This window comes from Xenopus laevis, chromosome 8L (assembly GCF_017654675.1).
Source record: "Xenopus laevis strain J_2021 chromosome 8L, Xenopus_laevis_v10.1, whole genome shotgun sequence".
NCBI classification, from domain to species: Eukaryota; Metazoa; Chordata; class Amphibia; order Anura; family Pipidae; genus Xenopus; species Xenopus laevis.
In genome coordinates, this window is record NC_054385.1 from 104,349,077 (window position 1) to 104,363,621 (window position 14,545).

The 14,545-nt window shown below is 40.3% G+C and overlaps 1 protein-coding gene across 2 annotated transcripts in view; it reads right to left on the reverse strand.

The window, feature by feature from the left end:
• Positions 1-14,545, reverse strand: part of stxbp6.L (syntaxin binding protein 6 L homeolog) — a 62,343-nt gene that overhangs the window by 9,361 nt on the left and 38,437 nt on the right. For both annotated transcript variants that reach the window (NM_001089675.1, XM_041571946.1), the window contains 1 exon segment: positions 1,895-2,025. In NM_001089675.1, coding sequence (NP_001083144.1) covers positions 1,895-2,025 — 131 coding nt within the window.

The following is a 14,545-nucleotide window of genomic DNA, read 5'->3' on the forward strand; positions in this document are numbered from 1 at the left end:
ACATCAAGATTCGGATCCAGAATTGAAAGAATTAGATGTAGCGGAACATGTTAAGATGTATTGCGAAGCAACTAGAGCAATCAGAAAATCAGACAAGCTTTTTATCTTGCCTGGGGGGGCAAGAAAAGGCGAAGCTGCTGCAACTCCCACAATCTCGAGATGGATATGTACGGTAATAAAGAAAGCCTACTTTCAAGCAAACCAGAGTATACCAAGTAAGATCAAAGCGCACTCAACCAGAGGTCAGGCAGCATCTTGGGCAGCAGAAGCAGGCATCTCTTTGGAAGTAATTTGCAAATCAGCATCCTGGTCTTCTCCGAGCACTTTCATTTCTCACTACAAGCTGGACGTCAGATCTTCAGAACATGCACAATTTGGTTCCAGCATTCTGAAATCGGCCAGTTCTATTAAATAGTATCTTTGCAATCTTGACTTAAAGTCTCTTTGTCCCACCCAATGACGGACTGCTTTGTAAGTCCCGAAAGGTGTGGACATGGAGAGGGCCAGGGAAAAGGGAAGATTCTATCATACTTACCGTGATCTTCCTTTCCCTGGTCCTCTCCATGTCCAGTTTCCCTCCCTTGGATTTTATTAGATCAATTTAACTTTGTACAAGACACCAGGGGAAGGGCGACCGCCTAATTTATTAGTTAGGGGGTTGGGTTCTTAATGAGGAGAGGGAGGGGCTATCCCGAAAGGTGTGGACATGGAGAGGACCAGGGAAAGGAAGATCACGGTAAGTATGATAGAATCTTCCCTTTTCTCTACCTTGCTGTTTGTAAATGGCAGACACCCTGCTGGGCGTCCAGGGAACATAGCATGGTAATGTACAGAACCATTATTAGAAAAAAAAGTTGATTTATTGGAAAGATCAACGTTTCGGTTCACATCTCAGACGTCTGTCATTTTGTGGTCATAACCTCATTGCACTTTCCCTTGTTTCCCTTATATTAATGGAAATTGTCATTACTGTGATTATATATTTCTATACACTGCTGTACCACACTTGGGTTAATCCTGCTATTTGATTAAAGGCACTGGAGCTTTCGAGTTTATGCAACCGCGACCAACACACTTAAGCCCTCCGGCCTGCTACAACTATTCGTTTGATTTTCTAAGTTGTGCTTATGTTACTATTCTGCTCAAGTCTCTGTATGTTTCTTTTATGTTTCTATTTTGTTATTTCTATTACTCTAAATCCTCCGAATATTTTATGTATGTATAATGGGGATATTGGATACATTGTCAATATAGTGTTCCCTGCAATTCTCGCTTAGACATTTTTTCCTTTACTGGTTTGATTTTCCCATCAGATCGGAATAGTCCCTAGGGCCATGCATCGGATTAGAGCCCAATACCATCCACATTAGGTGGGCATATTGGGGAAAGATCCACATGTTTGGCGACCCCGGATCTTATAGTGTATGGCCACCTTAAGAGTTGAAGCAGTGTTAAAGTCAAGGCAAACACGATCACAATATGCTTAGAGAATGACTTACTTCTGATAGTAGTATCAATATAAAGTACCAGTTACCCAGAATGCTCAGAACCTAAAGTTTTCCGAATATGGGGATCTTTCTGTTATACGGATCTCCATACTTTGTCTACTACAAATCATGTAAACATTAAATAAACCCAATAGGCTGGTTTTGCCTCCAATAAGGATTAATTATGTCTTAGTTGGGATCAAGTACAAGGTACTGTTTAATTATTATAGAGAACATTTTTAAAAATATAATTCTTTGGTTAAAATGGAGTCTATGGGAGATGGCCTTCCCATAATTCAGAGCTTTCTGGATAATGGATGTCCTTATAATGGATCCCATACCTATATAACGATGGGAATAAAGAATGCTTTATGTTCACTAGTTTAAGGTGAAGACTTGGAGCTTACCCTGTGTGCATCAGTGCCATTAACTTGCCTCAGCTGCTCGAGCATCCACTGAGATCTTCTCACAAAACTTGTGGCCCCTTCAAACTGCTTCACCTTTGTGATGTAAACCTGGGCCGGGCGCTTGTTTGTAACTGTAAGGGAATGAACAGCTGGTCAGCTTCTCATTTCAGGCAAAACGAGTGATATTCTGAGACTATTTCCAATTGCTTTACATTATTTATTATTTGCGGCTTTCGAGTTATTTAGCTTTTTATCCAGTGGCTCTCCAGTTTGCAATTTCAGCAACCAATTTTCTGGTTGCAAGGGACAATTATTCTGAATTGAGAACATCTTCAAGGGAAAAAAAACAGCAGGTCCAGTTGATTTGACTTCTTTCTACAGATATGTATATAGTTGTGTTTCTAAAGGAAACACACCAGTTTTACCAGTACAGGGCAACAGTTCATTATATTGTCATTTCTTTAAAACATGTTAATTTTTTGATTTTACTGTTCCTTTAAGCCCCACTTGCAAATACGCGGCAAAGCTGTAGCAGACGGCCAATCATCCATTATGGATTGCACAACAGGTTATCCTATTAACCAATCAAAACATTGAGTTTTCCATATTTTCTGTCTAGTTTTCCTAGTGATCGAAGCAATGGAAGAGAATAAAGGGCAGTGGGAATTGTGCAGGGAGAAAGCTCCACACCTCTTCACAACAGGAACTTTGGAGCTTCCTGAATTGGCCTCATTCCCGCACACACAAACACTACACGGATTTCCTTGTCCTCAAACAAATGAAAGAGCAGTTACAGAACATACTGGCAGAGAGCGAGATGATGATGAGCAAACAGGGGCAGGTGTACACTTTGGCCTTCTTATTGAAAGTGTGGCATGGGAAAGCTAAAGATGAAATGTCCAACTTGGCACCGCCGTACCGATATATTGTGCGTATAATTTGCATAAGTAAACAAAACTACGGAAAGTGAAACAGGACAATCCATATTCAGATTTATAGTGAAATAACAGGCGGCGCCCTGTGATTTACTCTTTATAACAAGTACTGGAAAACAAGCAGCATCAGAAACATCATGTAGACATGGAGATCATTTGCCCCAAGGAGCTTGCAATCAGTTGTATCACCAAAGGACCAAAAGGAAAGCAGGCTTAAAATTCAACAGATATTATTTGCTTTTGTTACACGCAGACAGGGTTTTGCACGTTTGCATGTGTGTGTGTGCATGCATGCAGGTGCGTGCGTGTGTGCGTGTGCATGCAGGTGTGTGTGTGTGTGTGCAAGCAGGTGTGCGTGTGTGTGTGCATGTGCATGCAGGTGTGCATGCAGGTATGTGTGTGTATGTGCATGCAGGTGTGTGCATGTGCGTGTGCATGCTTTCAGCAGATTTCTTCTTGGCTTTTTTAACCTGCAGTTATAACATGTGGCCAACAGTAGGGCACTATAAATCCCAAAAGAACACAATTTCCTGCACTTATACAGGCGTAAGAAAAGGAACTATGCCAATATGAACCTGATATGTTGTTAACATTCTGAGAAAAACAAAGAAAAGTCTTGTAAACAGATCTTTTTATCTCCTGGTAAATTCAGATGCCACCCAGGTCACTGGCATGATGTTTTCAACCAGAAAATCTACAGCATCTGGAATAACACATTTGCAACGAAGAAATCTATAGCACTGGATCATTCCTTCTGCCTGCCGAGAAGCAGATCGTTATTTCACTTGATTAACAGCTTGGAGGAATTAATTGCCGGCACCAGCCTTACATCCTGCACCCCATGCTCTTTCATATGCACTTTAATGTACTTTTAATGATATTGTTTTGTTCCATCACATTTTTTTTAATTGGGCTGATAAATGCACAGAAACTCTAATGAAACAGTTTCCAAGGGTATGGGCTTTGCTACCCATGATGCCATTCTGCCTATGCGGCAAGTGTGTTCAACTATCAATCTCTGCCTGATCCCTGGCTGTCACGCTCTGCTATTTACTATCGCATGCACCTTTCGCTTAGCTGAAACCCTCATTCGCATTTTGCCTATAGTCAAAGTTTCAAACTTTAAGTAATAGTTTGCTGTGAAACTGGAATCGGATGAGCTATACATTAACCCTTTATGTTGCAAAATAGAATCTATTGTTGAAAATAATACAAACAATGAAAGTACCTTTGTGCCAGCGTCAAACATTCTATACTACAAGTTTCTCTTTGACCTATGCAGAAAACACACAGCAAGGGCAGATCATGAACTAGCACCAGATTACTATTTTATACCTCCCAACTGTCCCGCTTTTTGCGGGACAGTCCCGATTTTGACAGCTCAACCGTGCAGTCCCAGATTGTTACTGAAATGTCCCGACTTTCTCCTTGATTTCCTGCACTAAACAGCCAGAAAAAGATGTAAAGTTTCTAAAGCTTTTGGCAGAGAGCCCAGAATACAGTACGTGGCTGATGCACTTAGATACATTGTAGAAATTTAAGATAAAAAAAGAAACAATTGTAACTATTTAAGATAAGCAGGTCTCATGGGGAAACTGACTTACTGCTTAAAGGGCAATTCACCTTCATTAGCAAAAGTGTAATAACACATAAAAACCACAGAAATGAGTTCATAACCTGACAAATTTTGTATTTTGAACATGGTAATTGAGGGCACGGACGACAGGGAGTTTGAGGGTGCAAGTTGGCATGGGGCAGCTGGTGGGCCAAGTAGTGATATCTTGGCAGCTCTGACAGCAGGCTGAGTCCTTTAAAAAAATTGAGGATTTTTTTTCTACATAGACCCCACTAAAATGCCAACGTAGGCACAGGCCTTCAGATGTCTATATAGAAAATAAGGCCCTTAACCTAGTTTTATACTAATTATAAACAGATTCAAATGCACCTTAAAGCCTTTACAAACATTTGCTGAGAAACCCCCCCCCCTTTTTTTTTTTTTTTTAACTCCTAAGCCCTGACTGATTACATCAAGTCTTCTGGTAAGTCAGTGACTTAACAGGCTTCTTCTCGGGATAATCATTTAGAGCTAGCGGATGTAGTTACGCTAGGTCACATGAGCCAATTAACAGACAGAGTTCTGTCTTTTGCTTCCACACATCTTCCTGTTACAGTTAGAGCTGCAGTATTTCTGGTCAGGTGATCTCTGAGGCAGCACACAGACCATCACAAAATGGTGGCTCAAGGCAAGAGATGTAAAAGGGCAATATTTACTTAAATATATATTCCAGTTTGGCAAGATTCTTTAATATGTGACTTAATAGGATATAAACCATCTGTTGCTTAAATATTCATTCTGGGGGTATAGTTTTCCTTTAACTTCATGTATGAAACCTGATTGGGGCCCTGTAACCTGCTGAGACCCTCTACCCAACCCTACCTGCAACATACTTACCTCTCTACCTGTCCTGAGATGTAGGAATGACAATCATCATGAAATTGACCCTATTAGAGGAAAAGGCAGAGGGGGTGAAGGGAGATGGAGGAACTGATTTGAGAGAAGTAGAACATTTTGCAGTGACATGTGAAGCAGTAAGACATAGTTCACCAACTGCAGGAAACTACTGCTCAATACCAGCATTTAACTGCGGGTACCCAAACTGCTGTATCACATATAATTACCAGCTAGGTATTGGCCCTCTGATAATGACACTTCAGTGTTTATGACGACACCACTTCAGGGTGGGTAGGCTGCGAAAATGAATTGCAGGTAGGGTTGGGTAAGGTAAAAACGCCCCCCCTTCAGACCTCCAACCTGATGCTATTGTTGCAGTGTGGAATTAACAACAGGTACAGCAGGTTGTGCACACAGAAAGGATGGCTGAAATTGCATCAGGTTATAACAAGCTTTATATAGGCCCTTAATTATTTCCAAACTCATTGGTATCATTCCATATAATGTGGATTCTAAGACTGGAAAAAAACTGCACAGCTGTTGAGCATGTATTTTCCTAATGATAACCAAACCAGGTTAATTATGTCATCAAACCCCCCCACGCCTATTTCTAGTTTCTTTTAAACCATCAATGCAACAGACCCAGTCCACTCCCAGAATGAATTCATATTTCTGCCAGACTGCCCCACATAGCTGCAAGAATTCACATTTGGGACCACCTGTCTGTGCATGCCTCTGAAGAGAAAACCGAACCAAAAAACCAATAGGAAGACATTCGGCATTAAGCAGTAATAAGATGTTCAGTTCATGAACAATGTATGTGACCTCCTGGAGCTATAGTAAATGCTAATCAGGAGCACTGGATGCACTGATCCGAGACATGAATAAATTAACGCTAAGGAACAGGGGACGGGTAGTCAAAATGATGGATGAGGTAGACTTACCTCTATAGAGAATGCTGTATCAGTGCCAGCGGTTCCGTCATGTTGGAAGAAAGATACTCTATGGTAGAAGCTAATCTACATACCTGTGCACCTAAAATGTGTTCTAGCCTAGAGTCCTGCGTGGAACCAATTTCTAGACTCTTTTCTAGCCTGACTAGAAACGAAACACCATGCACCATGTTACAGAGAAGAATGTATAGAGGGTAAATAGCTTTTCTTTACTAAAACCAATGGAAGGTATAAATGTCTGCCCAGACCTAGGAACCTATGAAATGTTTGGTTTCATCATTTTGAAGGGGCGGTTCACCTTTAGGTTACTTTTAGTATTTTATAGAATGGCCGATACAACTTTACAATTGGTCTTCATTATTTATTTATTTATTTTTTAATTATTTGCCTTTTTCTTCTCTTTCCAGCTTTCAAAGGGGGGTCATTGACCCCATTTAAAAAACAAATGCTCTGTAAGGGTGGTGGCAGACGGGGAGAAAATACTCACCCAGCGACAAATCGTCTCTACTGCGGGCAACTAATCTCCCTAAATGCCTTCCCGCCAGCAAGAATACAAATCGCCGGTGGGATGGCATACGATTAGCTTCGGATTTCTGATGTCGTCCGTAGTGACTTCGGAAATCCAAAGCGATTCGTATTCTCATTGGGGGGGGGGAAGGCATTTGGGGAGATAAGTTAGTCACCCACAGTAGATTTGTCATTGGGCATCTATTCTCCCCGCCTGCCACCACCCTTAGGCTACACATTTATTGTTATTGCTACTTTTTATTACTCGTCTTTCTATTCAGGTCCTTTTCTATTTATATTCCAGTCTCTTATTCAAATCAAGGCATGGTTGCTAGGGTAATTGAACCCTAGTTAACAGATTGATAAAATTTGCTAATTGGAGAGCTGCTGAAGAAAAAGCAAAATAACTCAAAAACCACAAAAACCAAATTGTATCAGAACATGACGCTCAACATTATTATTATTAACATGTATTTTTAGAGCACCAACATATTGCACAGCACTATCATACTAACAGTTCATTTGAAGGTGAACAACCCCATAGGGCATGGACACACATGCGGATCTTAACCGTGGTGCAAAACACGGCAAAAAGTGGGTAAGATCTGCATGTGTGTGTCCAAACCCTTAAACTACCGGAGACCTGTAAATGCATTAGGTTGTTAAGGGTCACTAGAGGCAAGTCCCATTATTACATTATTCCACTTTTCTGTTTAGCCACTTTATTTCAGTTTCGGTGTGACCCTCTCCGAGTTAAAGTATGGTTCACCTTTAAATTAACTTTTGTATCTTATAGAATGGCCAATTCTAAGTAACTTTTCAGTTGGTCTTCATTATTTATTTTTTATAGTTTTAAATTATTTGCCTTCTTCTTCTTATGATTCTTTCCAGCTTTGAAATGGGGGGTCACTACCCCCCCCCCAAAAAAAGCCCAAATGTTGTATAAGGCTGTAGTTATTGCTACCTTTTATTACTCATCTTTCTACTCAGGCCCTCATATTCTAATCTCAATGCATGGTTGCTAGGGTAATTTGGACCCTAGCAACCAGACTGCTGAAATTGCAAACTGGAAAGCTGAAGAAAAAAAAGCTAAATAACTAAAAAAAAATAAAATGAAAACCAATTGCTCATTGTAAAAGTATTTGCTCTCTCTGGGCCCTCCAAATGCCATTCTTGCACTGGTATAATAAATAAAAATGGACATTGAAGGTGGTCCTGTTTGTTAGCTGCCAAGCATTCCTTGCATTCCAGACCACTTGATATCACTGAGAACGTAACCCCTTCCTGACCACAGAACTTGAAAAAGGGCTACAGGTTAGCCCGAAACGTCATGTTTGTTGCAGATCCTGAAGCCATGTGCAAATAAAGGCTTTTTAGATTATTATCTTGACTGGAGCTGTGTCATATATTGGAATACACAGAACGTGTATATATCAGAGATCTGAAGCCCTATAGGACCAGTGCACCATACAGAATTGCTTCCTATCTGCCCCTTGGCTTGGCACAGAAAGAGCAACACTGATGGTTTTATATAGAAACCCAGCAAACTGCCAGCTGGCACAATTACACGTTCCAAAGCAGAAATGGGTGTTAAAGCAAGTTACATTGTTAAATTGCTCTTTTTGCAGCCTGACTGGCTGTGTAGCCCCCTCCTATAAATTACCCAGAGACTTAACTACTCTTTACAAAGTCAATTATCTCCTTCGGCACAATTATATCTCTCCAATAACGCAAAGCCAAGATTAAGCTCATTCTGCGGATACCAGGAGCCGAGTTGAATTATGCGAATAACCCTTTATCTTGACAAAATAAAGATGATTAAAATAATAGTCTGTACCAGGTACATTCTAAAATTACTCCAGGTTAAGGGGTACCTCCCACAAAGTATAAAATGGGATGTTATCTAGAAACCCTTTATCCAGAAAGTTCCAAATTTACGGAAAGGCTATCTCCATTTTATCTAAATAATCCAATTTTGTTAAAAAGCTGTGCAATAATAAAACAGTACCTTGAACAAATATATAATTAATCCTTACTGGCAGTAAAACAGCCTATTAGGTTTATTCAACACACAATTTTCTAGTAGACTTAAGGCATGAACATCCAAATAAGGGAAATATCCGTTATCTAGAAAACCCTAGGTCCCGAGCATTCTGGATAACAGGTCCCATACCTGTACCTGATCTGGCAGCCCCTTGCTTTCAAGGATCATCCTTTTCAGTCTAAATGCTAAAGGAGACAATAAAACAATCATTTAAAGGGCCACTACAAGGCTTTCTTTGCCATTATGTTTTAATGTTGCTATATTTACTGCTTAACCTTATTAAAGAGGTGATCCGCCTTAAAGTTAACTTTTAGTACGTTATAGATTGGATAATTCTTAGCAACTTTTCCATTGGCCTTCATGTTTTCTAATACTTTTTGAATTATTTACCTACTTCTGACTTGTTCCAGCATTCAGATGGGGGTCACATCTAAAAAAGCAAATGCTCAGTAAGGCTATTTATTTATTACTTACAACAGAGAAACACCATGAGTAACGGGTGCTCCTTCTACAACCCAAACAAATATTATGCCACGTCACGGACATTACACATGATCCTCCAATGCCGTAATTAGAGGATTTTGTTACATAAAGAGATTACAACACACATGGTAATTTACAAGACTGTGAATGTGTTGTAATCGTTATGACTGTATGGCATCATTCCAGGGTTTACAGTATATATATATTGAGGGGCAAATTCACCAAGGGTCGAATATCGAGGGTTAATTAACCCTCGATACTCGACTGGGAATTAAAATCCTTCGACTTGGAATATCGAAGTCGAAGGATTTTAGCGCAAAAACTGCTTTTTTGGGCAAACCCCTACAGACCTTTCATGCTTCATTGAGTTGCCTAAAGGCACAATGTAAAATTCATGGGCTGATAGCACCAAGAAATAAAAACGAGTCTAATTGCATTAACATATAATATATGCTCAGTCTGCACATTTCTAGGAAGCAGTAGGGTTTTGTTTAAAAATAAACCTTCATTTTGTTAAAGGGATACTGTCATGGCAAAACAACGACTTCTGCACTGAAATCCGTTTTTCAAAAGAGCAAACAGATTTTTTAATATTTAATTTTGTAATCTGACATGGGGCTATTGTCAGTTTCCCAGGTGCCCCCAGTCATGTGACTTGTGCTCTGATTAACTTCAGTCGCTCTTTACTGCTGCACTGCAAGTGGTAAAGGAACCATGGGAAGGTAACCAGATAACAGCTCCCTGGTAGATATAAGAACAACACCCAATAGTAAAAATCCAAGTCCCACTGAGACTCCTTCAGTTACATTGGGTAGGAGAAACAATAGCCTGTCAGAAAGCAGTTCCATAGTGCAGCACTGGCTCTTTCTGAAAGCACATGACCAGGCAGACCTACCTGAGATGGCTGTCTACACGCCAATATTACAAGTAAAAAAAAATACACTTGTGGGTTAGGAATAACAGTGTAATTTAGAAATAAAAACTACCCCATAAAATTCATGACATAATCCCTTTAAGGGTTCTTTGCAAAATGAAAAATAAGTGAAGTGCAGCATCACGGAGATAAATGTAACATGAGATCATAGAAATGATCCTTAAGAACTCTCAACAGTTAAATCACTCTTCAAACTTTCGTGAGAGTCAGGAGCATTTTATCAACAATTGCTATTCGACAGGTATGGAATCCATTATCCAGAAATTCTTTATCCAGAAAGCTCAGAATTACGGTGAGGCCATCTTCCATTGACTCAATTTTATCCAAATAATCCAGATTTAAAAAAAAAAAAAAAAAAAAAAAAAAAAGATTTCCTTTTTCTCTGTAATAATAAAACAGTACCTTGTACTTGATCCCAAATAATATATAATTAATCCTTATTGGAGGCCAAATCAGCCTATTGGGTTTATTTAAAGTTTAAATTATATTATAGTAGACAAAGTATGAAGATCCAGATTAGAGAAAGATCCATTATCCGGAAAACCCCAGGTTCAGAGCATTCTGGATAACAGGTCCCATACCTGCACTATACACAGGCCTGAAAAGGTACTGCTAGAAAGTCAACAAAGTTGGTAGTGCTCATAGGAATATATGCCTAGCCAGGCCATTTTTTTCAGCCAAAAGGAACACCGGGCAGGGTTCAAAATAACTACCCGGCAAGGCTTGCATACACAAAATCTCTCGGTTCCGATAATGCACTTGCCTTTTAGATGAACTCTCCTTAAAGCGATAGTCTTGATAACGGTTCATTGAATCATTGACAACACCCCTTGCTGCCTGAACATCTCACTCACAACATTTCTCCTTTACTTCTCTTACTCTTCCGCGATTTCTAGTCTTTCTAAGGCACAGTATCACCACAAATGAATTTAGAGGACATGACATCACACGGTTGATGTGCAAAGTATTATTATTATTGGTTGCTTTGCAAAGTATATTTCCATTCCCTGGTACTCAATTTCTATCCTAACAGCTCTGCCATGCGTTATTGTTGGAAATCCAGGCTGGCAACTAGATCTGAGCAATGGGTGGCCTTATAGAGGAGCAATGGGCGGGCGTATAAAGGAGCAATGGGCGGGCGTATAGAGGAACAATGGGCTGGCGTATAGAGGAACAATGGGCGGGCGTATAGAGGAACAATGGGCGGGCGTATAGAGGAACAATGGGCGGGCGTATAGAGGAACAATGGGCGGGCGTATAGAGGAACAATGGGTGGGCGTATAGAGGAACAATGGGTGGGCGTATAGAGGAACAATGGGTGGGCGTATAGAGGAACAATGGGTGGGCGTATAGAGGAACAATGGGTGGGCGTATAGAGGAACAATGGGTGGGCGTATAGAGAAACAATGGGTGGGCGTATAGAGAAACAATGGGTGGGCGTATAGAGGAACAATGGATGGGCGTATAGAGGAACAATGGGTGGGCGTATAGAGGAACAATGGGTGGGCGTATAGAGGAACAATGGGTGGGCGTATAGAGGAACAATGGGTGGGCGTATAGAGGAACAATGGGTGGGCGTATAGAGGAACAATGGGTGGGCGTATAGATGATCAATGGGTGGGCGTATAGAGGAGCAATGGGTGGCCGTATAGAGGAGCAATGGGTGGCCGTATAGAGGAGCAATGGGTGGCCGTATAAAGGAAGATAAAATCTGACCTTCGAGTAGCCAGTCTGGCCAATATCTGGTAGGTTGTAAAATCCTGCTGGACAAAGAAAGCATTGGCACAGTGACTGGACCCAGCCTGGGCAGTACAGAGAAACACAATTGTCGGACCAATATTTATCATGACACCCCGGTGCACATACAAACCATTAATAGCAGTCATTATTATCATTTAGCCAAAATGTATATTTTGAAACACTTTTGGCTCTAGCTGGGTAATTTTAAGAACACTAGATTTTATAAACCAAAACAATACACACTAGTAATGTGTGAGTTAGGAATTTCTGGTCACATGTCAACTCTTCCCTTTCTCAAGCTGGGCACAAGCTGGGCCAGTTTGAGAAGGGACTTAACTACTTATAACATTGTGTCCCTTGCCCTCCTCACATACTTGCCCGAGTAACACCCACAGTCACAGTTCAGGGAACTTGCAATACTCACTTCAGATATGAATTAACTGGAGCTTCACACAGCAGTACCAGTGAACTCAAGAACAGATTATTGACAGACACCAGCACAGTTCTGTATTAATACTTCCAACACAATTTCTACCCACAACACACTGGACTGTTAAGGTTTCCCAGACCACTGGGTCCCAGCCTGTTTCCTTCTTTCCTTCAGGGATGCTTACCTTTTTTCACAGACTTCCAGCAGAGGGGTCAGCCTTGAGTTTGAGGCACACTAGACCCTATCTTACCTAGTCCCTCTTCTATTGGGTCCACTGGTCTCTCTCTCCCTCCTCAGTGGAGCCTGAAGTGATCATCTATCTAACCTAACACTGACTATTGCCAGCTGCAGTGAGCTCCACCAAATCCCCTATACCTTATAACTATCTAACCCTACAGGATACCTGTCTGAGGTGGCCTACCTTAGCTTCCTGTCATCATGCACTATCCCCTTCTCATTAATAAAAGCGGAAGCAATACCCTGTTCTCTCCTTCATATAACTTTCCCTACAAATGCCACAAAAGAGAACCAGATCTAGAACCACCTAGGAGGATCCTTACTGCCTAACAATTTCCTTCCCCCAGTTAACATAGCAACTTCCTTGTTGCTCAGTAAATAATACACACACAAACACCAAAGCCTTCTAACACACCTGCACCCATTCCTCCCTCTATGGTGATGTCAGAGTATGGCACAACTATCCCACCAACATCTGGCAGAAGGACATAATGCTTGCCACAAACCATAGAAATCTACCATAGGGGACAAGATTTGGGGGACTACAGTTGATGCAGCTTAGAAAAGACTGCAAATATACCATTCCATTAGATTATATTGTCTTCATCACTATGCACAGCCCTGAACAATAAATAAAAGCCTAAACTCTAGATCTAGTCAGAGTAGTTAAAAACACAAAGTGTAATGGGACCTGTATTGAATTTCTAATATACAGTGTCCCCGATCCCCAGCTTGTTCTGCATAGACAGTACATCAGACAATGTATGATGCGGACAGAGAGATGGTGACAATGAATGATGAGATACACGCAAATACGAAGTCACGGAGATATGATCAATGACAAGTACTTGCAGGGCAGTGATAGATCGAGAAGGACTATTAATAAGAGCCTGAAAGCAGTATACAGTCATAGCTCCTGTTACTTGCTAATCACTGAGCTGGCTATGGAACAATTCATGGAAATCTAATAAATGAATGCTTGTGTTGTGCTTGCATTTTACTGTTCAATAGATTTTTATCTGACAGGCGCAGGTGGAAAGTGTTTACTGCAGATACATGGTGGTTAAACGTTACCCCCTCTTTTTACTTGGAATAGATTTTTTTATCTAAGTTTTCATTTAAAGCAGCATAAAGAAAAAAGTTATAAAGGTGGAATGCACTTGCCCATCATTTCAAGAACAAGTTGTTTTGCCATTTTCTCTAGAGCGGCATGGGCGGATTTCTTCCTCTTATGTTGCTCCCCCCCTACTTTTTCCATATCTTACAGTTTGGTCTTGTCATTGACCTGTAAAGTTCTCTTCAACAATGTACCATCTTACATTTATAAAAAAAAAAAATACTGCTTCATTCCTGATGTCACCTTGTAAATTCTTAAATATAGTTTTTATAAGAACAGCAACTTATTTCCATGGAATTCATTAGCTTCAAATCATACATTCTGCAACCTTCACAATCTCAGCAGCTCCCTTAAAACTCAATTTACTCGACAGCAAATACTATGCATTAACCACCGAGTTCCTTCCGGCTTACTATCGGAATGGACATTTAACAAAGACTTTTAATTATATATCTTGCTTTTACTCAAACTTCCTACACTCCAACAAGAAGGTACTGAACTAAACCAACCAATAGGTTACTCACTAAAACAAAAAATCACACAATGCAAAATATGCAGGGGAATATTCCAACACATGCCATTGTTCTAAAGAAGTCAAACCCCCTTGAAACACAGCAACTAAATAGAATATAAAACATATCTGTATAACAATAAATGTTTCATCTTCAGAAATTAATACAACTAAGTATTATGCAGTAAATACACTGCCTGGAGATTTTCATTTCTAAAAATATCTGTTTACTTGAGGATTGTCAGACATATGTTATAATGCACAAAAGCCATGAATATCTTGTAAATTATATCCTTATAAACGGTGAG